Consider the following 24,755-nt stretch of genomic DNA (forward strand, 5'->3'; position numbering starts at 1 on the left):
CACCATTTCCACCTTCAGTATAGGATTTTTAACATTCTTTTGAGTCACATGCAAGGTAATTTTAAAAATCTATTTTTAACCTTGAGTATTTCAGATGAGCATTTCAGAATAATACTGATGAAGTCTTCCAAACAATGCTGTAATAATGGGGAAATAACATATGGATTAAAGGAGTTTTTCTACATTAAAAAAAAAAAAAACCCAAACAACAAACGTGTGTGGGCATGTGTGTGTGCATACACATGAGAGCGTGTGAGTCTACTGAAAGGCAGTGTTTAAAATCATACTTACGAACATCTTTATCAAAAGTCTAATGTAGTTAATATGTAAATTCCTTTGGTTTATCAAGTAAATATTAAGGCATTTCAGATTTCCCTAAAAGGATTTACTGTTTTTTTATTATATTCATATTTTACCTAGGGAAAGTTAAAAATACAGAGTTGAAAAAAAACATGCATAATCACTGCATTTCATGAAAGCACTTTTTTTGTAACCAATTAACTTTCTAGTAAACAATTTAAAAAAGTTAATATCGCCACAGGGCATTTACAATAAAGAACAATACCATAGGTATGTAACTTGACACAGCGTGGACATTTGAGATGGCTGAAGTTGAGCCTCTTGCATCCATATCTGTCAAAGATGATAAACAGCTCATTAATAAGGACTGTACCCAAATAAATCACCAGGGCAAAAGTAATACCTCTTCTATCAAAATCAAATCATACCACGAACCTAACCTGAAACCATAAGTTATTATTAGTCCTCATTTTATTTATCAGTGTAGCCTACATTCATTGCCAAGAATATCTCCGAAAGCACTGATGTATTCGAGTTTTGTAAAAAATGAATCTAGGCTGGGCTCATCTAGTATTATTTAACTTTAATTGAAATTGCAAAAACAACTTAATCACTGTGAAAACAATTATACTCTTTTGAGATAATTCAATGGTTTAATTAAAGAAAACTTCATTGGATAAGACTTTGGAAAAATCTGTGTTTGTTTCTACTTTATTCATTTCTAGATAAATTATTAGGCATGACATAAAACATCATCTTAAAAAAAGGCAATCAATAAAAGCTCCATTTTCCCAGAGATGGCCTTGTCTGCACCAGTGTATGCAAGCTCAGCAGATGGCACATGTCAGATGAAAAGACTACTCTTGACTCAGCAGCCCTAAAATGTGAAAATAGTGGCTGTTTGTGCAAAAGCACAGAATTTACTCCTTTTAACGGTTACACTCTGGCCACACTCCGGCCTGAAGCAGGCTCCAGGCTCTGAGCTGTCAGCACAGAGCCTGACACAGGGCTCGAACCCAGGAACCATGAGATCATGATCTGTTCCGAAGTTGGTGGCTTAACCGCCCAGGCGCCCTGAGCATGTCTTAAAACCTATATAAACCTATATAATAATACAATAATCATAACTAGTTTAAATTTCTAGTTTTGCTCTACTGAGGTGCATACAGTTTTAAAAATGTCTGTAGTCTGAAATGGTTTTTATAGATTCCTATGCTGCAGAACTCAATTCTGAGATAAACAGTTTTCATTTTCATGGAGTAGTTTAGTTACTTGTTTTAGTCTAAGTATGACAATCTTTAGGATTTCACTTAAAGATAAAATTCTTCCGAGATTCCATATCCCTCTTTCTCGTTACTTCCTAATGATGTCAGTCATTTTGTTTTCTAAGATTAAAGAGAGAAGTTTTCATCTTATGCTCTAGACTACAGACCAGGCCTCACGCGCAAGGGAAGGAATCAGGGAACAAGGTTATTAATGTCACTAAGAACTACAGATTAGGATACGGAGACAAGATGGTTTATACAGTACTTAAAGTGAGGTCGCCAAACCCCAGATTTGGAAATTGAAAGAATAAATAAAATTTCTTTTACCACTGCCACTGATAAAATATGTATGCAAGTCTGTTTCCCTTAACTCTATAAAAGTGTAATTTCTATGTTAAAATGGGTTTACTTTGGATTTTGAAAGAAAGAGTTAGTGTGAACCTCCTTCAAAATCAGAAACTAAGACCTTTTTTTATAAGTATTTTTTGGTTTGGCCAGCGGATTATGACCTTAACAATGTTAAATTTCCCACTTTTTGAAGAATTGCTGAGATTCATCTATTATTTCTAGGAGGCAAACTAAGATCTTAAAAATAGTTTGTGGCTTTAACACTGTCCTTAAGAAATGCTTAAGAAATTCTGTTCTTTATAGGCAATCCAAAGGCAAATTTAGGCATAGCTCATAATGAGGAAAATAATTCAAATTAATGAAGTTCTGCTAAATATTTTTTTATATCATTCCTTTTTGTTATTATCTATCTTCATAATTTTGTATCACTCACGAGAAAGTTTTCTTGCCTTCACTTCTCATATTCCAAAATCTTCTTAGCATTTAGATGGAGGATATGATGGGGGAGTATGGGACAGAAGGGCATCAATTGACTCACTCTTGGAGGCTCTTAACACTGGTGTTATCAATAAAGTAAATAGTGACTTTGACCAACTTACTGGTTATTCTTGGGATCCTGATCCGTTCGCTGCTGGTTCCATCTCCTCCATCCGTTGTGGCCTTGACTTCAATAATGTAGTCCTCTTTAATGGGTAACAAAAGTTCGGCGGAAGTCTTATTTGTATTCAGTACTTGTACATTGTTTTGACTGCTAGTCCTATAGAAGACCTAAATACAGAAACAAATACACTTCTGACATTGCCTACTCTTCCTTTTCTCATTGAACTGATTACCCTGATGTTAACTTCATTTGTATTGTCTTCCTACACTCACCAGAATATAAGTTATATTCATAGCTCTTTCCATGGGTCTTAGACTGGAGCTTAGCACATAGTAGAATCATCAAGTCCTCACAATCAAGGACGTGAGGAAGAAGGAACTGAACTTCTTCTATGGAAGAGTTCATCTGGGTTGGGATTTGTAAGGTTGGAGAAGTGAGGCAAACCCCTACTGTACTGATCTTGGAAGCCAGACCAACAGGTTAGAGCCAGCACTTTCAGTTGCTTTTGAAGTAGTGTATTGGTGAGCGTCTGAAGTAACAAATTAATTAACATAGTGAACAATTTACATTTTATCCCAAATCCCTGAGTACCCAGAATTATTTCCCTTAAATTTATATTTAAGAAATCAGACATCTGGGGGAAAGATACCCTTTTCATAAGAAGTGGATATCTCTATGTCAAATTACATTACAGCAAGCATATTATCATAGTTAGAAAAATCATTTGAGCCTAGCTTCCTTTGGAAAGTCCTGCCAGGAAAAGGAGAAGCAAGCATTGCAAATATCTTACTTTATATCCCGTTACTTCTGATTCATTCTCCATTGCTTTAACTTGTTCCCAATTAAGTAACACTTTTGTCTCTGTAGCATTCCAAACAACATTTCCTGGTGGCTGACTGGGAGCTTGAAATGCAAAACGAGAAATTAAAACAGATTTGAACATGAGTGATATTTTACACAGAACAGATCAGTGACAGTTACAGGAGGCTTAAAGACGTACAGCAAAGCCTCTTTGGGAATATGTAGCATAGAGGTGGAATCAGAAAAAAATTAGAATAGCTGAATCCTTTCATTTTATTTTTAAAAAATGTTTACTTAAGTTAAGAGAGAGGCAGAGAAAGAAAGTGTGTGCAGCAGGGGAGGGGCAGAGAGAGCGAAGAGAGAGCAAGCATCTCAAGCAGGCTCCATTCTTTCAACACGGAGCCTGATGCAGGGCTCGAACTCATGAACAGTGAGATCATGAACTGAGCCAAGATCAAGAGTCAGACACTTAATGGACTGAGTCACCCAGGCACATTGCTAAATGTCCTTTTAAAAAGGCTCTTCATTTAAATTGTGAAGTAATCCATTTCATGACATTCATCATATCTTTTAGGATATTTCTCCCTTGTTGCTGTGGGTCCTCCTCTGGAAACATGTTGATGGTAGAGATAAGGAAATTCCTTTACCCACCACGAGAGGGACTCTTGTTGATGTATGAAGAAAGACAGGCAGTGTGATGCATTCTGACATACAGAGGCGGAGAGAAATTTGCAACTGAGCAGATTAAAGACACACAAAATAAAGTGTGGATGATTTTTAAGCCAGCTTTGTATGATGACATAGGCAAAACGGGAGGCAATCAAAGATAAGGGTTACTTATATTTATTCCTATGAAGTTAACACCTATTCACATGAAAAACTGCAGCAGAGAATCCATGTGTCACTCTTCGTTTTCCAAGTTTTAAATCAATTCTTGAGAAAAATAAGGCAAGACCTGAAAACATTAATGAGAATTCCCTTAGATATTGAATGAAATTCCCCGAGGTTTAAAAACTTGGATTCAGGGGCGCCTGGGTGGCTTAGTCGGTTAAGCGTCCAACTTTTGCTTAGGTCATGATCTCACGGGTCGTGGGTTCGAGCCCCGCGTCGGGCTCTGTGCTGACTGCCAGCTCAGAGCCTGGAGCCTGTTTCAGTCTGTGACTCTCTCTTTCTCTGACCCTCCCCTGCTCATGCTGTCTCTCTCTCTCTCTCTCCTAGAAATAAATTTAAAAAAAAAATTGAAAAAAAAACCCCCAAAAAACTTGGATTCATAGCTTAGCTCTCTCTCATAAATTCCAGTTAGTAAACTCATGCTGGGCAAAGGGGTTCAACAGCAACCAGACAGAACATTAAAATTCAGTTTCTCGTCAAGCACAAAACAAACACAATTGCATCCATTTGGCAACAGCATCACAATTGCCCGAAGCAGTGCTGAAATATGCCTTACTTGTGGATTTAGCCACACGCTGTGATCTGGTTAACTGAATTTGTAATGGGAAAATGATATAAAATGTTGGCTATGCAGAGAAATTTCTAAACATCATTGACTCATGCCATGAGGAAAAGACGGCTGAATTTACAGATGGGAAGAGCTCTCCGGGTACATTTACGTGACTAATGACACCAAACAAGATTGTATTCCCTGCAGATTCTTTTGCTTATTGTCCGCTCTTTAGCACGATTCCACACTGCCTTTTCAATTTTGTGATCTGGCATTAGCAATAGCTTTAGGTTGGCTCAGAGTTCAAGATTTACTGCTTTGATAACAAGAATATATATAATGGCAGTTGCTCAGGGTTGAAATACTAATGACCATGTTCTGGTGACTCAAACTAAATGATACGAATGCACAACTGTTAGAACCTTCTCCCAAAGTCTGGGATTTCCTGTGTCCTGACAGTCCCATAAAAAGATACGTTCATCTGATGCAGCTCAGATAACACAGGTAGCACAGTGGTTCTACCAAAAGATGTGCGCTTGGAGATTACAGGAAACTTGAGAAATCTGGGTTGAATCATCTATTGCAACACTGGTCTTGTAGAAGAAATGACTGCAAGTGTAACGGTGAGGCTTATCTTGTATCAATCCAAAAATAGAGGAGTTAATGAGTTCGGCCTGAATTGAATACTTGTTGAATAAACAGAAAGAAAAAAGAAACAGGAAAAGGGAAAGGAAGAAAAAATTAAGGTTTGTTCTAGGTCTGATTACTCTTATTCTGAATCACATGTGTTTCCTGAGCATCAGATAATCATGCACCTCTTTCATAAAGTTTGCTATTTTTAAAAAGAAGATTTGATTTTTAAAAAACATAAACATCTACTTTAGCCTCATCCCAAACACTAATACTCACACAATTATGGGCTTGATATGCTCATTATATTCTTTTGATACCCTCTAAAATAAATGAAGCATTATTAAATTAAAAAAAATATTTGTGAGCCACCCTCAAATCATCTCTCTTACCACCAATGATAAGACTGACATCATGTGGAGGCCACCTGGGTGGCTCATGGCAACAGAGTGTCAGTTTTGCAAGATGAAGGACCTTCTAGAATCTGTTACACAACACCAGATCTTAACGCTACTGATATTTAAAAAGGGGCAAGGGCTGCCTGTATGGCTCAGTTGCTTAGGCATCTGACTCTTGACCTCAACTCAGGTTTTGATCTCAGGGTTGTGAGTTCAAGCTCTGCATTGGGCTCCATGCTGGGCGTGAAGCCTATTTTTTTAAACAAATGGGCAAGATGGAAACTTCATGTTATGTGTATTTTTACCACAATTAAAAATCAAAAGCAAGAGCTTGTTAAGAGGTATTATGTGGATTCAAACCAGCTCTGATTAATTCCTAGGTCTATGTCTCCCATATTATTGTGCTGACTACATGAGACTGTATTTAATTCCTGAATGACTAACCACAGATTTGTAAATGATGTAAAAGAGAATACTAAACAAGAATGTCACAATGTATGCTCAGTGCTCACTTTCACAGGAAAACGCGTCATGCTTTTCCTGATTTCTCAGACAAAAGTGGGGCCTCTTTTCATTTACCTGGCCCACTTTCTTCATAACCCTCATCAAAGTCTTGTTTGTAACTAAAGTTATATTTAGTTGTGGTTTTGTTTTTATTAATAGCCAATTCTCCTATTAACCTGTAAGATCTGTGCAAGCAGAAACATTGTCCAGTATGATCTCTGACACAGAGAAGTCGAAATGGTGGATTTTATTCACTAGCCCAAAGCCTTGCCAAAGGTGGATATCAAATTCATTTTATTTTGTATATGACATTTTTCACTTAAAAAGCAAAAACTCAAGGATTAAGGAAACGCTTTTACAGCGTTATCAAAAAATAAGTTTGAGCTGTTCCCTTTGCATTCCTAAGAAATGATTCGTGTAATGAACATTCATTCAGGAAGTATCAGTGAGATAATTCACTGTGGCACCAGCAAGACAACATTTGGCTGGTTGTACTACTCCAATGCAGCATAGCAGAATTCAAAATGAATTTTCTAGCTATGCAGTTGAAAGTTCGCTAAGCAATCCCAATACATGCTATATGCTTATAAAGACAAAATTGGGACAGGTAACATTTGTTGATCATCAGCTTGAGAGTTGGGATTGAATATGCCCCGTTGTACTGAGGCTAAGATGATAAGGAACATAACACAAAGAACAAAATAAGAAAAGCATCAACAACATTGGTGTATTAATTGAATACTTAAATGATTTTTCAAGAGACATTTACGTGTTAAGAGTTAAGAAAAAACAGAGGTGACGACATCTGGAATAGATTTTGAAAGGCGAATATGATTTTTGTACATAGAGGTGAGAGACGGAAAGGTATTCAGCAGAGGGATACCTGCCAAGACACAAAGGCAGGAAGGAGTAAAGTGCAGTGGGGGGCTCTGTTCTGACCGGTTACAAGGCAGAGGGGAGGGGTAGGGATAGAGCAGATGCAGTTGAAGAAGTAGAAACCAGATGCTCAAGAGTCTAAGAGACCAACGGAACTAGGAAAGGGATTTTTCCATAGGCAATTAAGAAGGCATTAATTAAGTAAAAGTAGGGAAGTGATACTACCAATTTTTTTGCGGTTTCATTGATCAATGTGGGAACAGGGGAAAAGAAGGAGAATCTTGGCAGCCATTCTGGTGGGAGAATATGGTAGCACTTCGTGTAAGAGAGAATAAAGGTCTGTTCACATGAAGATGACTGTAGTGGAATTGGAGGGATGCAACAGAAATGAAATTTGTGGAGACTCAACAAGTCATGATGGCGGACATCGTATGGGTGCTGGCCATAAAAAGCAAAGCTAATTCTGGCTGACGACACAGACCTTGGGGCACAACATCTATACCTGAAATTCCCTTTCACCACAAATTTAATAACTTTCTTGTGTGTTAAGGGATCCTTCAGAGTACAGGAGACAAACAGATAAATATGTTCTCTGACTTGTAACCATAGGGTCTATCAGTGGTTCCCGAGGATCAATATTTCTACCACTGGAGATTATTTTAGGTGGATGATATTTTCAATTGGAAATATTTAGATATTTTCACATTAGCCAAAAGAAAAACTAACATCCACTTCTTAATTCATAGATATGACTCTCTGGATGAGGCCAATATTGATACATCTGTAGTAATCTACTTTACACACACACACACACACACACACACACACACACACATCATTAAAACTAGGTTCTTAACAATGATACAGAACAAAGGTTATTATGCAAACTCAAATCACTCCCGTATTTTCAGCTGCACACAGATGTCTGGTTAGCATCCCAAAATACACAGTCACGATTCAAACTAACTCTGACCTAAGGGAATACTTACTACAAATAATTCATTTTAAACTAAGTGATCAAGAAAAAGAATATCACTCTACTAATAACAATCACAAATAGTCTGATTAGCTCATTGCAAAACTTATTTTCAGGTATGCCTTTTTAAAAAATATAGGTTTATTTTTCTTTGCATTTCATTGTACTGTTTAACTTTAAAACTTTTTCTGTTCAAATAATTGATTTGTTTTCATTTTATGAAAAAAATCTTATAGCTACTCTCTTATAATAAAGAGTATTAGTGATTTCCTGTTTATAGTAATGGTATAGTTGCTTTTAAAATAAATATATTTAGCTATTAAATCTAGGGGCGCCTGGGTGGCTTAGTTGGTTAAGTGTCCGACTTTCGCTTAGGTCATGATCTCGCAGCTCGTGGGTTCGAGCCCCGCGTCGGGCTCTGTGCTGACTGCCAGCTCAGAGCCTGGAGCCTGTTTCAGTCTGTGACTCCCTCTCTTTCTGACCCTCCCCTGCTCACGCTGTCTCTCTCTCTCTCCTAGAAATAAATAAAACATTAAAAAAAATTTTTAAATCTAGTAGGAAAATAATCATACAGGTTGTTTCCATGCATGGGTAAAATCATGCAATTATCATTGAGTGACTGGAGATGGCAAAAGGCTGGGAAAATTCTAAACAGGTTGAGTTTGCTTATTCCATGACCCAGACTTCCCTTTAGCATCTTCATTGCTACTTGTGGTTTCCATCCTTACCAACAGTCAGTTACCTTGTATGGAGCCTTAAATGCCCTTCTTTTCTAACTTCCTGGGGTCAAACCTCAGGTGAACCCTTTGCTTTCACAATCTCCAGAAAAAAGCTCCCTACTCTCGTGTGCCAAGAATCATCTTGGCATGACACAGAAAAGATAGACCCAATATACTTCAGAAAAAACCCTGGAAGCAATGTGGTCATTTGCAAGGCACATGTCCTGAGCTACTTTCTTAGCCTAACAGAAGCCACAGTGTCTCAGCTGTGAAAGAAGCAGAGCTAGGAGAGCAATTCTTCTATGACGACCTACAGGACAGTGAGATTGCTCTAGGCCTGTCAAGCTTCAAATCAAAAGTAACTGAAAATGCATCCACCAAATCCAGCTTGCGATTTTTTTCCTAACCCACTGCGCTTTAATTTTGCTTAACTGCCAACATTTGAAACTCAGGAGCTTTCGTTTAGATTCTGGATTTCTGGTTGATGATTGCTCATGTAGTAATACCAGATCAGAAAGAATGGGCCTACTCTGATGGATAGAGAGAATGGGCTGGACCTAAGAAAAGACTGCCCCAGCCCTCTACCCCTGCTCATTTCTACCTGCCTGGACTCTAAGGTATATGACTTCACACTCTTATTTTTTACTTTTTTTAAAGTTTATTTATTTATTTTGAGACAAAGAGAAAGCAGGAGCAGGGGAGGGGTAGAGAGAAAGGGAGAATTCCAAGCAGGATCTGCACTATGAGCATGGAGCCCAGTGTGGGGATTGAACTCATGAAACCATGAGATCATGATCCAAACTGAAACCAAGAGTTAGACTCCTACCTGACTAAGTCACCCAGGTGGTGTCCCTACAATCTCCTTTTAAAATAAACACTAGGAGGTGAATGGGTGATTGGGATTCTCTCTCATTCTCTCTCTTTCTGCCCCTCCCCTAATCATGCTGCCTCTTTTTGTCAAAAAAAATTTTTTTAATTAAAAAAAATAAAGCACATACTAGTTTGGGATGGTTTTTTATGTATTTTAAGGATAGTTAATTGGCATATTTAGATAATTAATATATCTTAATCAAATAAATCTGTACAATGTAACTTAGAAAATTTTTTAACGTTTATTTTTGAGAGAGAGAGAGAGAGAGAGAGCCAACAGGGGAGGGGCAGAGAGGGAGACACAGAATCTGAAGCAGGCTCCAGGCTCTGAGCTGTCAGGACAGAGCCCGATGCGGGGCTTGAACCCATGAACTGGAGACCATGACCTGAGTTGAAGTCTGACGCTTAACTGACTGAGCCACCCAGGCGCCCCAGAGTGTTAGCTGTTTAAGCTTATTATTTCGCGAAAGGCTTGAGCTTTTGGATGCTGAGGGAAGGATGAGAGGGAGGAAGGGTGCACACATTGAGGGCAGATGAAAATGTAATTTAGGGATCCCTAGAGATTTCTCAGCTACCCAAGCTATATTCTTAGATCCTCTAGAAACATCTCATTGATGATCCTCATTATTAGCTGGTAGGGTCGATTGATTTATTGTTTAAAAGTTTTTGAGCTTTTAAAATCTTTGTAAGTCCTCTGCCCCTTACTCTTCATGGGGAGATTATATTTCTCTCAGTCTCATTGACATTCAGCTTGGCCACTGGGCCTGTGGTTCCCAGGGCTGTAGGAAGAGATACTTTCCCAACTCACCTGCATCTCAGAGACATGAGGCTGTATCATATGACTCCTTTCAACCAATGGAATGTAAGCAAAAGTGAAATGGGCCACTCCCAAATGGCAAAAGCCATCTAAAAATCTGGTTAGACACTATGTTTTCTCTCTGCCATGAGACCAACATGGCCCAGAGAGTGGCTGCTCCTTCATTCTGGGTCCTGGTGTGAACACAGCATGAATCAGATCTGAATCTTACTTGTAGTAGACATGGACTATGAATGAGAAAGGAACACTTGTAGTTTTAAGCCACTGAAGTTTGGGGGTTGGATACTCTGGCCTGGACTAGCCTAATCTGTCTGGTATAGCTATTAATCAGTATTCTAAATAGCTTTGATGCAACATAGTACATTTTTGAAAAGGAATGGAGACATAGGATACTATCTATTAATACAGCTTATCTATGAGGAGTTCCAATTTTACTTTCCAGATAGTATCCTATGTGGAAGCCCAACCCAGAATAGGCTGATTGAGTTCCACATTTTATTAGAACTAACTTGATATGTGGTCTACATTTTTAAATTTTTGCTAAATTATGTCTCAACTTTCACATCCTACAGATTTTTCCTGTCAGCTCAATACCTACTGTTGACGGTATGCTAAAATAGCCAAAAAAAATATACAAACTAATTTGATTGTAGTAGAAAGGTCACTATATTTATAGCACAACACTAATTGGCAGGCTGCAAAATTATTTCAGTAATTTCAAATGTGACAAAAATAATATTAGGTTGAAGACTTCTACTCCTATTGTTCTTTAAGTATTCATCATGACATCCTCTGTGTATTTGATTAACAGACCCCTCAATGTCAGCCTTATAGATCTTACACAGTCCACAGCATCTTTCTGGCAAGCAAGAGATTACTATAACATTGCTGACTGGATGAAGCCAGGAATATAAGGCATGCCTACCAATAGAAGAGTGGCTAAAGTGCAGCTACAATATACAGGTAACTAAATATACAGCATACTTCTACTTCATAAGACAAACATTCTATAGAACCTAAAAGAAGAGAAAACCCCCACAAAACTCTAAAATGAACAAATCAGGAGACTATACAGATGCTGGCGAGGATGTGGAGAAAAGGGCACCCTCCTACACTGTTGGTGGGAATGTAAACTGGTACAGCCCCTTTGGAAAACAGTGTGGAGGTTCCTCAAAAAATGAACAATAGAACTCCTCCATGACCCAGCAATAGCACTGCTAGGAATTTACCCAAGAGATACAGGAGTGCTGATGCATAGGGGCACATGGACCCCAATGTTCATAGCAGCACTCTCAACAATAGCCAAAACATGGAAAGAGCCTAAGTGTCCATGAGCTGATGAATGGATCAAGAAGATGTGGTTTATCTATACGATGGAATACTACATGGCAATGTGAAAGAATGAAATCTGACCATGTGTAGCAACATGGATGGAACTTGAGGGTATTATGCTGAGTGAAATAAGTCAGGCAGAGAAGGACAGGTACCATATGTTTGGACATATAGGAGGATTAGGAGGAACTTAATGGAGGACCATGGGGGAGAAGAAGGGGAAAAATAGTTGGGGAGATGGAGGGAGGCAAACCATGAGAGACTTTTGAATGCTGAGAACAAAGCGAGGGCAGATGGGGTGGGGGGGAGGGAAGGGGGGGTAACGGGCATGGAGGAGGGCATTTGTAGGGATGAGCACTGGGTGTTATATGGAAACCAACTTGACAATAAACTATTAAAAATAAACATAAATAAAGTAAAAAAACCAAGAAAACCCCACAATATTGATGGTATTGCTGAGTCATAGGATTATGGGTGATTTTTGTTTTCTTCTCTATAATTTTCTTTTTCCCAAATTTTCAACAGTTAAAATATTTTGTGTAATAAAAAGTCACCACCTGGGTGACTCAGTCGGTTGAGTGTCTGACTCTTGGTTTTGGCTCAGGTCATGATCTCACGATTTGTGGGTTTGAGCCACACCTCAGGCTCTGTGCTGACAGAGTGGATCCTGCTTGGGATTCTCTCCCTCCCTCTCTCACTGCCCTCCCCTGATCACTCTGTCTCTCTCTCAAAAGCAAATAAATAAACTTTAAAAAATTTTAAAAAGTAGTTTTCAAAATTAACAATATTACTGTCCAGAATTTTCAATGGTGCTATGTTCATAGTGATGACAGTAAAACTGGTAGTCCAAAGTTTGAAAAAATATGGAATTTCAAGAACATATGTTTTCTGTGATTACTTATGCAAGATTCAATAGATTTCTTAATTTTTTTGGCTCCTGGATGATAGTGAGGTAAATTAATGATAAGTGGTTGTTCTTAACCAATAGCTACACAGTATACTCTGCAGTTAGAGTTCAGTTGAGTTGAACATCACTATTTGACATTAAACTGCTTAAGCATATAACATTGGGCAGGAATCAGATCACCAAACGGTATTTGCTCCCATGTAATGAGATGCATTTTCTTTGGAACCATTACAATGATTGTAAATAAACAAATGACATATAATAGGAATGTGAGAATGCGTAGGCAAGTAGAAGATTTCTAAATAACTACCAAATTCTTACAAAGTAAAATTCATAAGACTTACACATTTGGCCAAAGGAATTACTTGATCCTGCTTTTGCTGAAATTCTCTGATGGTGTTCTGTTCAATTCAATATTGCACTATTATCTTGTTCTAGAGCTTACATAATCAGAAATCATTTTGTTGAAGACTATAGATGGAAAAAATATTCCTAAATCTGAGGAACACGCATTAGTAAACAGTGTGTTCTATAGCTGTATCTAATCTGCAGTACATTATTCACAGTCATGAGTAGTTCACATACCTCTCAGGGATGTGATACAGAGAAAATTCAACAAATAGGGGCACCTGGGTGGCTCAGTCAGTCAAGCATCTGACTCTTGATTTCGGCTCAGGTCATGATCTCATGGTTTGTGGGATCGAGCCCAAAGCTGGGCTCTACATTGACTGCCTGGAGTCAGCTTGGGATTCTCTCTTTCTCAGCCCACCTCTGAAATATTCTGGCTCATATTCTTTGTGTGTTTGTTTTACTCACATTACCTTTTCATTTCCTGAGGACACACTTAATTCGCACATGTACTTGCGTGCGTGCGTGCATGTGTTCTCTCTCTCTCAAAGTAAATAAACTTTGAGGGAAAAAAATCAACAATTAACATTAAGTCATCTAGAGAGAAATTCCCTTTACTTTTCCCATTAGCTTGAAGAGAAAGTTGGATTTGAGGATACTAGGTCATTAACCTCCTTTCAGTAATAACATCATAAGCAAAGAGAAAGCAGGTTTAAAGGTCTGAGCAGGGAAGAGCATGATGCTAGTACAACAATAGAGAGTGGCTTATTCATTCATTGTATTTATTATTATTGATATTATTACTATTTAACTTATTATTTTCTTAGTATCTGTTTATGGCAATGACACTGGCTTCCATACTCTGAAAGTTAGTTTCCTCTTTATTTTTAAGTTTATGAAAGCAAAAATCGCATGTTAAGTTTTAATAAAAGCTGTTAGGTACATATTAGAAGAGGCCCACAAGAATGGCAAAAATTCAGAAGACAGAGCACATATAAAATCTGGGAAATGTTGCATGGATATATTTCCTAAGTCATAACTTAGAGTGGATAATTATATAATTAAATTACACATACAAAAACTATAGAACTTCCAAATTATGTATTTGAAGCAGGAATATTCATTTTATCAAAAACCCGCGTCGGGCTCTGTGCTGACTGCCAGCTCAGAGCCTGGAGCCTGTTTCAGTCTGTGACTCCCTCTCTCTTTGACCCTCCCCTGCTTACGCTGTCTCTCTCTCTGTCTCTCTCCTAGAAATAAATAAAACATTAAAAAAAAAAAACCTCTGAAATATTCTGACTCATATTCTTTGTGTGTTTGTTTTACTCACATTACCTTTTCATTTCCTGAGGACACACCTTAAATTTAGGTAACTGATTTTAGCTCAACTTACATGGATAAACATTCTGTTAGGAAAGCAAAACCTCAAGTGCAAAATGCTGTACCATTTAATATTATCCTGGCTTCTCAGATGGACATATATACATAATCATCACTGAAGGCATAAAAATACAGGATCTCCTTGTTTCAGGGTGAGGTCTGGGCATGTAATTCAGGCCAGGCCAGTGAAGGTTTTCTATCTATTGGTCATAACAACTCATTCTGGGATAAGCCAAGAAGAACCATCCTTGGCTCTGAGAGGAGTTATCAGGAAGGAGCAGTCCACTTTTCCCAGGGTGTTTCATTGGCAGAAATAAGCTAATTGCAATACTTCTCCTTGAACAGGGAACATGGTGAAAATGATTCCACCACTGAACAGAGCCAAGAGATGGAGAGTCTTATTTATTCCACAAATATTATTGGGCACTAACAATGATTACTGTAACACTGGAGATAGAGCTCTGAGGATAGAGTTATGATCAAAGCTGGTAAAACCTCTGCCCTGAAGGACCTTACCTTCCAGTGAAAGCAAGCTGGAGAGACAATAATCAAATAAATAAGGACAAGTCATAGAATGTGTGGTAGTTGTCAGTGCTCTGCCCAAGAACAAAGCAGGAAGGAAACAGTGTCAGGAGATGAGGGATGCACTTTTAAGTATGGCAGTCGGATGGCACTGAGCTGTAATCTGAGCAAAGATCTGAAAGCCATTTGGATGCCTGGAGAAAGAGCCTTCTGAGCAGAGGGGACAGCAAACACAGAGGCTCTGAAGTGAAAGTGGAATGAGTGAGGAGAAAAATAACAGAAAATGAGTCAGAGGAGGATTTGGAGGATGGATCATATACAGCTTTGTTGAGCATTATAAAGATTTAGTATTTATCTGAAGTGAGATGAAATGGGACATCCTGAGCATCACTGTGGCCTAAAGGAGGCAAGAGTAGAAAGAGGCTGAAGAGTAAGGAGTCACTGCCCTGATCCATGTGGGGGTTTAATAGGGTGACAGCAGTGGAAGCAATAAGGTGTGGGAGATGCTTGCAGAAGTCCCACTCTGAATCAGTTGTTAGGGATGAGAGAAAGACAAGAGTGGAGGGCTGTTCCAAAATTTTTGGCCTGAGCAACTGAAATACTAGGATTTAATTCACTGAAATGGGGAATACGGTAGAAGGCACACATTTTAAATGGAGTGGATGCTGCAGTCAAGAACTTAGTTCTAGGAATATTTACTTTGAGGTCTTATTAGATGATTCTTGAGAATGTTGCTTGAGTGCTAAATCCATCCATACTGAAAGCCAGAATTACTACTTGACTTTTTAGTTATACAAAGCAGAATACTTGCCCTACAAATTCTTTCATGCCATCTCTGAACATAAAATTCTCAATATGTTTCCTTTTAGAAGCCAACAAATTTCATCATTTACGTGCCATCAGCAATTTTCCCTCATCAGTGCCTTTAGATACAAGATGTTCTTAAGAGTTAGCTCTCCTTGGGTTGCAAGTAACAGAGATCCATCTTCGATTACTTAAAGAGGTTAATTAACTTAGAAATGGTTCCAAAAAACCACAAGTATTTGGATATCAAAAATTAAGTGTTTAATGGAAGCTACAGTATTTAACTTGAGAATCCTTGTATTATTTTACATTAATCAAAAATAATCATGCAAGATGTGTACTGATATAAAGTCTTGCATATTGAATTCTATGATTACAAGTATATGAAACTTGCACATTTTAAACAAGATGGTAAAAGACTACCCTAAGTGTTTTGAATTCACAATGCTCAGTCAAGAGGAAGTATATTTGATTAATAACAGTACTTCAGGCTGGCCTGCTTCTTTAGATGTCATTCCTGCATTTAGCTACCCACTCAAGATTTAATGAGTGGTTCCTAGCGCCATGCTGGGCACTGGGGCTGGATGAGTAAGACACAGAAGGATTCTTTCCCCATAAAATTTACAATCCAGAGGAGAAAACAGCTAGCAAGAAAGTAATCAAAGATGTTATTTTAGTTCTTTATGCCTGAAGCATGATGATAATGCTCTTCAGAGAGATAGCCATAAAAACCTTACCAAAATTCTTAAATAGGATTTGAAGCTAAATCAACGTCAAAGGTTAGGATGACTATTAAAAGTTGCCAGTAACAGTAGTAACACCAGCTTTAAAGGATTCTGTTTTGCTTGTATTTTGGTACCCTTAAAGAAAAATTATTAACATAAAATTGAAAAATTAACACATGCTCTTTATATCCAAACTTAGAATAATTAAGGACTTCAATGATCTCTATGAATGTCCCACCCAAGGTAGGAAATTTTCCCCTAATAACACTTACAGATCAATATGCACACTCCCACTCAACTGCAGCAAGAGGAATGTGTCCCTTTCAGAGGGATTTCATTCAATTGTTGGGATTTCCATTAGACCCAAGCACTGTGAGCAAAGAAGTCCTGTCTATCTTTGATCACCCTACCAACTTCCTAAGCATGGAGTAAAATCCCAATAAATACTGGTGTTAAATGAGACGTGGATATTCTAATTATATGGCTGAAAGAGAAGATAGCATGGTGATTAAGACTATGTCTAGATTCGGATGCCTATACTGCTCTTAGTGTGTGATCTCAGCAAAGTCATACAATCTCTATATGCCACAGCATCCTCATCTCGGAAGAGCGGTTACCATCAGCTTCCAAGTCATGGTGCTGCTGTGAGAAGTGAGAATCAATATAAGAAACATACTTAAAACAGTGACTGCAAATTTTGCGGTAAGTGTTAAATCACAATCGCCATCATTATTGTTGCAAATTTCTACTGTAGATTGGGTATTTATATTTTACACCTAGATCATGAAAGGGTTTTGCTTCTTTGTAAAATTTTATTTCACTCATTGTACATTACCATGATATTCCTATCGATCCATAAGATTTTTCTTTGTGCCTTACCAATCTGCTACGTTCTTCACTGATTCTGTGATGTCATCTGGCTTATACAATCATAATTTTCGAGCAGGTAATCACATCAATTATTAAGTCAGAGGAAAGAGCCAGATAAACTTGTTTGCATATTTTCTCGCAATCAGAATTTTTGATTGGTGCTGTGCTTTGAATATATAAATAATGATGTATTTTAAATCTTACTAATTCAGAATTGTTATTGAGAATACCAAACATACTTAGCGAGAAGTTCTAAACACAGATAATTTTTAGTTTAAGTATTTCCAAAATCATGTACTCCTTCGTCTAACCCCAGTTGTGTATTATGAGTAAAAGACTGGGTCGGCCTTCTCCTAATAATTCGTAAGGGATAATACTGAACTGTGACATGTATGGGGTGCTTGTACACATATGCGACCAAAGATTTATAATGGCTTGTTGGTAAACATTCCCTCTGCAATCTCATTATACTACTAAATTGGTAACCAAGTTCTTTTTTATATAAATAATACAAAGGTAAACGTGTGAACTTCATTGATCAAATTAATGCTGGCTGATTAAAATCTAAAGTAGTAGAAGTACATTTTATATATTTTTAAACTTACCCACAATGCTAGCCAATAATATTTAATTTTGTATTACTGGTGTTATTTTTACTAAAATTTATTTATGTATTTATTTATGTATTTGGGAGAGAGAGAGAGACAGACAGACAGACACCATACAAGCCGGGGCGGGGGACAGAGGGAGAGGGAGAAAGAATCTCAAACAGGCTCCATGCTCAGCGCGGAGCCCAACACGGGGCTCAATCCCATGGCCCTGGGATCATGACCTGAGCTGAAATCAAGAGTTGGACACTTGATTTACTAAGCTACCCAGGGATCCCTATATTACTGGTATTCTTAGCAATTTTATCTAACAGAAGTATGTTCTCACAGAAATTTGGGGATCATATATGGATATAGAAATGCAATAATCAAACCAGAAATCAAGCAAAATTAATGTCTCATTCCCATACGAAGCCAGTTAAGCAAACATTTTCACTGAGTTAATAAATCCTGAAAACAAAAGAAAAATAGTTTTCTGTAAGTAAAAGTAATGCATTATTATGTTAAAAGTACTTAATCTGTCATGCCCACTTTCCTTATCTGTACAATGGAAAACAATAATGATACCTACTTCATCTGGTAGTTAGGAAGTTTAAATGTAGGAATACATGTAAAGCACCTGGGACATAGAATGTTTTTGACTGCTACCAGTTATGATGATGACAATGATAAGGACAATTCAAATGGTTGCACGGCAAGAAGTTATTAATAAACTGATTATAAATATACTTGTGCTATCAGTTTCGTTGAAATATATATGGGAGATTATGGAATTGCAAATCACTGATTTTCCTGTGGTCTAATTTAAAGCTGAGTTATGTATAGTTCATACTTGCTGCTTGTGAATTTACCTGTGAATATTTAGGTAACAAAGACTCAGCATTGAAGGAACACTGACATCTCTGGTTAGATTAAAAAAAAAATATCAGTATATTAATGTGGACCAGCATCTTCTGACACATTGCCATCTTTTGAATAAGGTGGGAAAGAAAAACGAAAGAAGAAAATTACTCTCGATTCTTTGGTGTGAACTTTAACTTATTCATATTTACCAGAAATCCTCAAGCTTTGGGGAACTAAAAAAACATGAAAATAAACTAAGTTTATTTACTTTATCTTTTCTTTATTATTTAATGTTTATTTTTGAGAGAAAGAGAGAGAGTGAGAGAGAGAGAGAGCAGAGTAGGGGGAGAGAGAAAGGGAGACATAGAATCTGAAGAAAGTTCCAGTATCCGAGCAGTCAGCACAGAGACTGACCCAGGGCTTGAACTTAGGAACCTTGAGATTGTGACCTGAGCCAAAATCAGATGCTTAACCAACTGAGCCACCCAGGTGCCCCTAGGTTTAGTAATTTTAAAAGAAAAGTAGATAGACTTGAGTAAACATCTCACATTAAGATTTTTCAAAAGGTACACATTTATTTTTCACACGGGTCTCTATCTGAAGATTCAGAGATACCACAAGGACAAAGCTATGTGTGACTCTGAGCTTACAAGGGTTTGGATCTGGATTTGTAATATTCATTGTGCCGAGTGACTTGGGTTGTCCATTATAAATGATAAAAAAGGCTACCATAAACTACTATCTTGCCATTCAAAAAATCGGAATAAAACGCGTACGTACGCGTCTTCTTTGTGGTTGCATTCACCGTGGTGCTGAAGGGACCGGCGCCGGCGCTGTTGTAAGCCCGCACAGCTGTGTAATACACCACATTACTCTTCAAGCCACGGAGCCTGGCTGACGTCTCATTTCCTGCCACTTTCACTTTGCTTGACGATTCCTCTTCTCCATTATTCCAGTACCGCACCTGATAGACAAAAAAACAGAAAAGTTGCAAAAGGCTGACACAAACAATACCACCTTTTTACAGCAGGTGATTGCCATCAAAGTGGGCACTATGCTGTATTTATATTCATCTATTCAACAAATATTCATTAAGGATCTACTGCGTCCTAGGTGTTCCATTAGGTTCTGAAGTGAGATAAAAAGGGACTCCAGGAGGAGATAGAAAATAAACAAGTATGCAAAGAAGCCAGATAAAGTCAAAGAGAGTAAGTGCTAAATACTACTAGACTATATAGCTTATAAAGGGGAAACGAGGGTGAAATCCATTTTTTTAAAACTCCATATTTAAATCCATATTTAAATGAGCAAGCTGCTCTCCCTTCTCAGGCCCTAACCGGCCAGGTCCAAGCTCAACTCCAGAATGCTGGCAGCCCTGATTTACCTCCACTGGACAGTGGAGGTTCCCTCTGTGAAGAAAGTGAACTGAGAAAGGGACTATCTAAAAGCCAGCTGGCCACTGGGTTGTCCTATAGTGATGGCCACGTGTCCCCAAGCTCACCTGTGTATGCAGAGCTGCTGAGGACAAAAGGAAAGCAATTGACAGAGTTAAATACAAGTACATGTTAAGATGTTTTATTTGCATATCATTAATCTGAAATGTGCAAAACGATCTGAGATGTTATATAATGATAAATGGATATGTAGTATTAAGTATAAAATAAGCTAATGGGGATATTTAATACGAAAAATAAGGGTAGGAAAAATATGATAAAAATACATGTTCCCTATCTCTAAAGTACTGCTATGCTTTGCTAGAAAGAATATTTTTCTCAGAAATATTGTACCACAACAATATTTCCCTTCATGTATGTATGTGCATATATATATGTATGTGTGTACATGTGTATATATGCACATGTATATGTGTGTTTATTTATTTTTCTATTTTTCATATTTATATTTATATATAGGACCCCTTAAACTCATGTAAGATGCTGTGTCCATATATATGTGTATGTGCATTTCTCTTGGCAAGGAGCTATTAATTTTTATAAAAACCTCAAAAGAAGGATATAAGCTCAAATGATCAGGACTAACAGAAATAGTATAGATTGGGGGGGGGAATCACATAATTATGAGCTATTAAAACCCTCAACAGATGGGATAGCAGACATCCGGGAGTTAAGTGACTCAATCAGGGCAATCCTGTCATACACTTGTCTCTTCCTATGGACCATTCTTCTTCTGATATGTCAAATTACTTCAGTACAAGTTGCTTACAGAAGTGTTCCTTACATGGCTGATTTAAAGGAGAAATGAAAATAATTTTCAACTGGCATAAGGAATATCACTTATAAATTTATAGAAAGCACTTAAAAGTTCTTGATAGCACTGTGCGTCTGAAGTACTCCATGTACCAGAACGAGAGACTTATTTTTAGATCTTAGTTGCTGACACATATTAGAAATATATAGGCTATAGAGAAAATGTGCGCTAAATTGGGATATATTAGTTAGAACTGATTATGTAATCTTCTTATACAGCTTTACGTAAAAAATTCAGTGACAGAATTAAGCTGAAGACTATATGATAGAAAATAGAATTAATAAGCCCTGAACATGGAGAAAAAAATAAAAATTATGAAAACAAAGTTGAGATTTCTAAGTCAAATGAAAAGTTCCAACCAGAGTTCCAGGAGGGATTAAGGAAAAGGCAACAATCAAAAGAGAAAAGGTCTGAGAATATTCCAGAACTGAAGACACACAGAAATTTTCACATGGTAAACTCTGAGTTTAGTCTGTATGTGAAATAAAAGGTAAATCTACTGGAAAGGAGAAGGTGATAAGAATAACTGGCTCTCAATATTTTCCTATCACCATCTACCTGAGAGTTATAGTTCATCCTCTTGAATAGCTGTGTGTTACTGTGCTTTGGTTTGCTAGTGTGGAGTGTGCAACTATGAAGAGAAACAACTGCATTTCTTGGCATGGAGGACAGCAGGAGAGGCAGGTGCCAGGCTGGGGACACATACCTGAGGCAGTGTCTGTCTTGGTTATTACCATAGCTCTACCACTCATAGCAAAGCCTGCACATACTAAACATTCATTATTGCTGCATGACTTGAACCAATGCAGTCTCCATCCTTCCCACTATGGAGATTCACTAGGGCATAATAAGAAATATATGTTTGATCTCTGCCAAGGTTTCCTGAGATACAGTTCCCCAAACCCTTGGAATCTCCAAAGAGATGTGTCCGTTTGTATGCTAATGAGCTATCTGGAGGCTGCCAGCTCAAGGATACTTTAAGAATGGGGGCTAGTTGAGTGCTGATGCATAGGGACACATGGACCCCAATGTTCATAGCAGCACTCTCAACAATAGCCAAAACATAGAAAGAGCCTAAGTGTCCATCAACTGATGAATGGATCAAGAAGATGTGGTTTATCTATACTACGGAATACTACATGGCAATGAGAAAGAATGAAATCTGGCTATGAGTAGCAACATGGATGGAACTTGAGGGTGTTATGCTGAGCGAAATAAGTCAGGCAGAGAAGGACAGATACCATATGTTTGCATGCATAGGAGGATTACGAGGAACTTAACGGAGGACCATGGGGGAGAAGGGGAAGAAAAATGGTGGGGGAGAGGGAGGGAGGCAAACCATAAGAGACTCTTGAATGCCGAGAACAAACTGAGGGCAGATGGGTTGTGGGGGACGGAAAGGGGGGTGATGAGCATGGAGGAGGACACTTTTGGGGATGAGCACTGGGTGTTATATGGAAACCAACTTGACAATAAACTATTTAAAAAATAATAAAAAAATACTCTCTCTCCTAGAAATAAATAAAACATTAAAAAAAATAAAAAATAATAAAAAATAATAAAAATAATAATTAATATTTTTTAAAAAAGAATGGGGGCTGGTTGCCGGAGGAACCAACCTTATAATTTGAGGGTGGTAACTTGTAGCGCCACCTCCTGACTAGAGGCTAGAGGTTGGGTTACTCAGGTTGACTGAAGATCATGGATTTAATCATTTATGCCTACGTAATGAAGCCTTCCTGAAAAGCCCTCGCTGAAGGGTTCAGAAAGCTTCTGCACTGGTGACCACACCAAGGTACTGGGAGAGTAGAGCTCCTGAGAGGGCACGGAAGCTCTCTGCCTCTTCTCACACACCATGCCTTATGCATCTCTTCCATTCACTTGTTGTATCCTTTATGATAAACAGATAATAGTAAGTAAAGCACTTTCCTGAGTTTTGTGAATTGTACCAGCAAGAGCTCAAATCCAAGGAGGATGTTGTGGGAACCCTTGATGTATAGCCAGTCAGATGTACTAGAGGCATCTGAAGTGTATGTGTGGTGGGGGTAGGTAGTTTTATGGACTAAGCCCTGAATTTGTGGGATGTGAAGCTAACTCCAAGTTTACGGTGCCAGAATTGAACTGAATTTTAGGATCCCAACAGGTGTCAGAGAATTGCTAAGTGTAGAGAAAAACCCTCACATATTTGGTCTAAGAAGTGTTCAGTGGATATAGCAGTCAGGAAGAGATGTTTTTTTTTCCTTTTATTCACCAAGCTAAGTACTCAATCATCATATCCTATGCATCTACGAAACACTGGAACTCTATAATTTCTTGATGAGATCATATAATTAGTTTTCTTCAGAACCATAAAACCGTATCACAGGCCAACAGATTGTTATCTGTATAAGTAAACAGAAACAAACTTGAGGAGTGTCAGGATTTAAAATGCTACCTCTGTTTCTGCAAGTAATTTGATTATTCCAAAAACTAATGTCCCTGCTGTGAGGAGTCTTTACTATCATTCCATGAGAGATTTCACTTAATTAAAACTTAACACATGATGCAATTTACAAAAATAATGTATTGAAAAATGGCACTTTTTTAGCCATCAAAATACAGGTATTAAGTACCAGAAATATTATTTTAATAGACTAAAATAATTTTGTTCATGCTTAAAGATTTTCAGAGCGACAAATATTTCAACTCAGCTGTTAGACCAAGCATACTTAAATAAACATAAGGCAGCAAAAATGCATTGAATAGTGTTTTGGAAGACAAATCCAAATCTATTCTTCTACTCTTCTTTAATTGGTTCTCAGCCCTAGAGGGCTGACCTGTATGCTATACGACCCTGGCCCTCTGGCTTCTCACTGGATTTGGCCAACAGAAGGCAGGATGTGAGTTTGGGAGGAGACAGGCTGAGATCTTTATTTTCCTGGAGCCCCTCAATGCTTAAACCCAGTTTGCTAGGGATTATATTTGCCTAATAAAGAACCCAAACTTCCAGTTATAAAATAAAAGTCATGGGGATCTAATGTAGGGCAGTGGTAACGGTGAAGATAGATCTTAAAAGTTCTCATCACACCCATACAAAATTTGTAAGGATGTGTGGTGATGGATGTTAACTAGACTTACTGTGTTGACCATCTCACAATATATACAAATACCAATTCATTCTGTTGTATTCCTGAAACTAATATAATACGTCAGTTATATCTAACACACACACACACACACACACACACAGCTCCATTTGGGCAACCCTCACTCACACACATAGTTGCTGTCCTCTCTAGCATTAACCCATCATTCCCCTGAACCAAAGGTCTACATTTCATTTACTTGAATTCATTTTTGCTTGCTTTCTAATTGTTTAAATGTATCTTGTTTCTCTCCAATTTTCCTATGTACATTCCACTCATTCTAGAATGAAGTTAATTCTTTGCCTGATAGTAAGGAACTAGACTCAATACATATTTCTATTTTTCTGATAGAATTTTCACACTCTCCAAAAATTACTCAAATATTTGACATCTTTTCCCATTGTAATTAAAATGTCAGGAACTAAGCACCTTCTGTAGAGCTGTTTAGAAGAGGAGCCTGGATGATGGTATTCGTTT

The 24,755-nt window shown here is 37.8% G+C and overlaps 1 protein-coding gene across 1 annotated transcript in view; it reads right to left on the reverse strand.

Moving 5' to 3' along the window:
* Positions 1-257: 257 nt before the first annotated feature.
* Positions 258-24,755, reverse strand: part of CNTN3 (contactin 3) — a 220,247-nt gene continuing 195,749 nt past the window's right edge. The window contains exons 18-21 of the mRNA XM_077770590.1: positions 19,666-19,849; positions 3,305-3,417; positions 2,513-2,681; positions 258-633 (exon numbers count right to left, since the gene is read on the reverse strand). Of these exons, the coding sequence (XP_077626716.1) occupies positions 527-633; positions 2,513-2,681; positions 3,305-3,417; positions 19,666-19,849 (573 nt within the window). The 3' untranslated portion in view covers positions 258-526. The remainder of the gene's footprint in view (positions 634-2,512; positions 2,682-3,304; positions 3,418-19,665; positions 19,850-24,755) is intronic.

Source organism: Crocuta crocuta, unplaced genomic scaffold, assembly GCF_008692635.1.
Source record: "Crocuta crocuta isolate KB4526 unplaced genomic scaffold, BGI_CrCroc_1.0 scaffold126, whole genome shotgun sequence".
Taxonomy (NCBI): domain Eukaryota; kingdom Metazoa; phylum Chordata; class Mammalia; order Carnivora; family Hyaenidae; genus Crocuta; species Crocuta crocuta.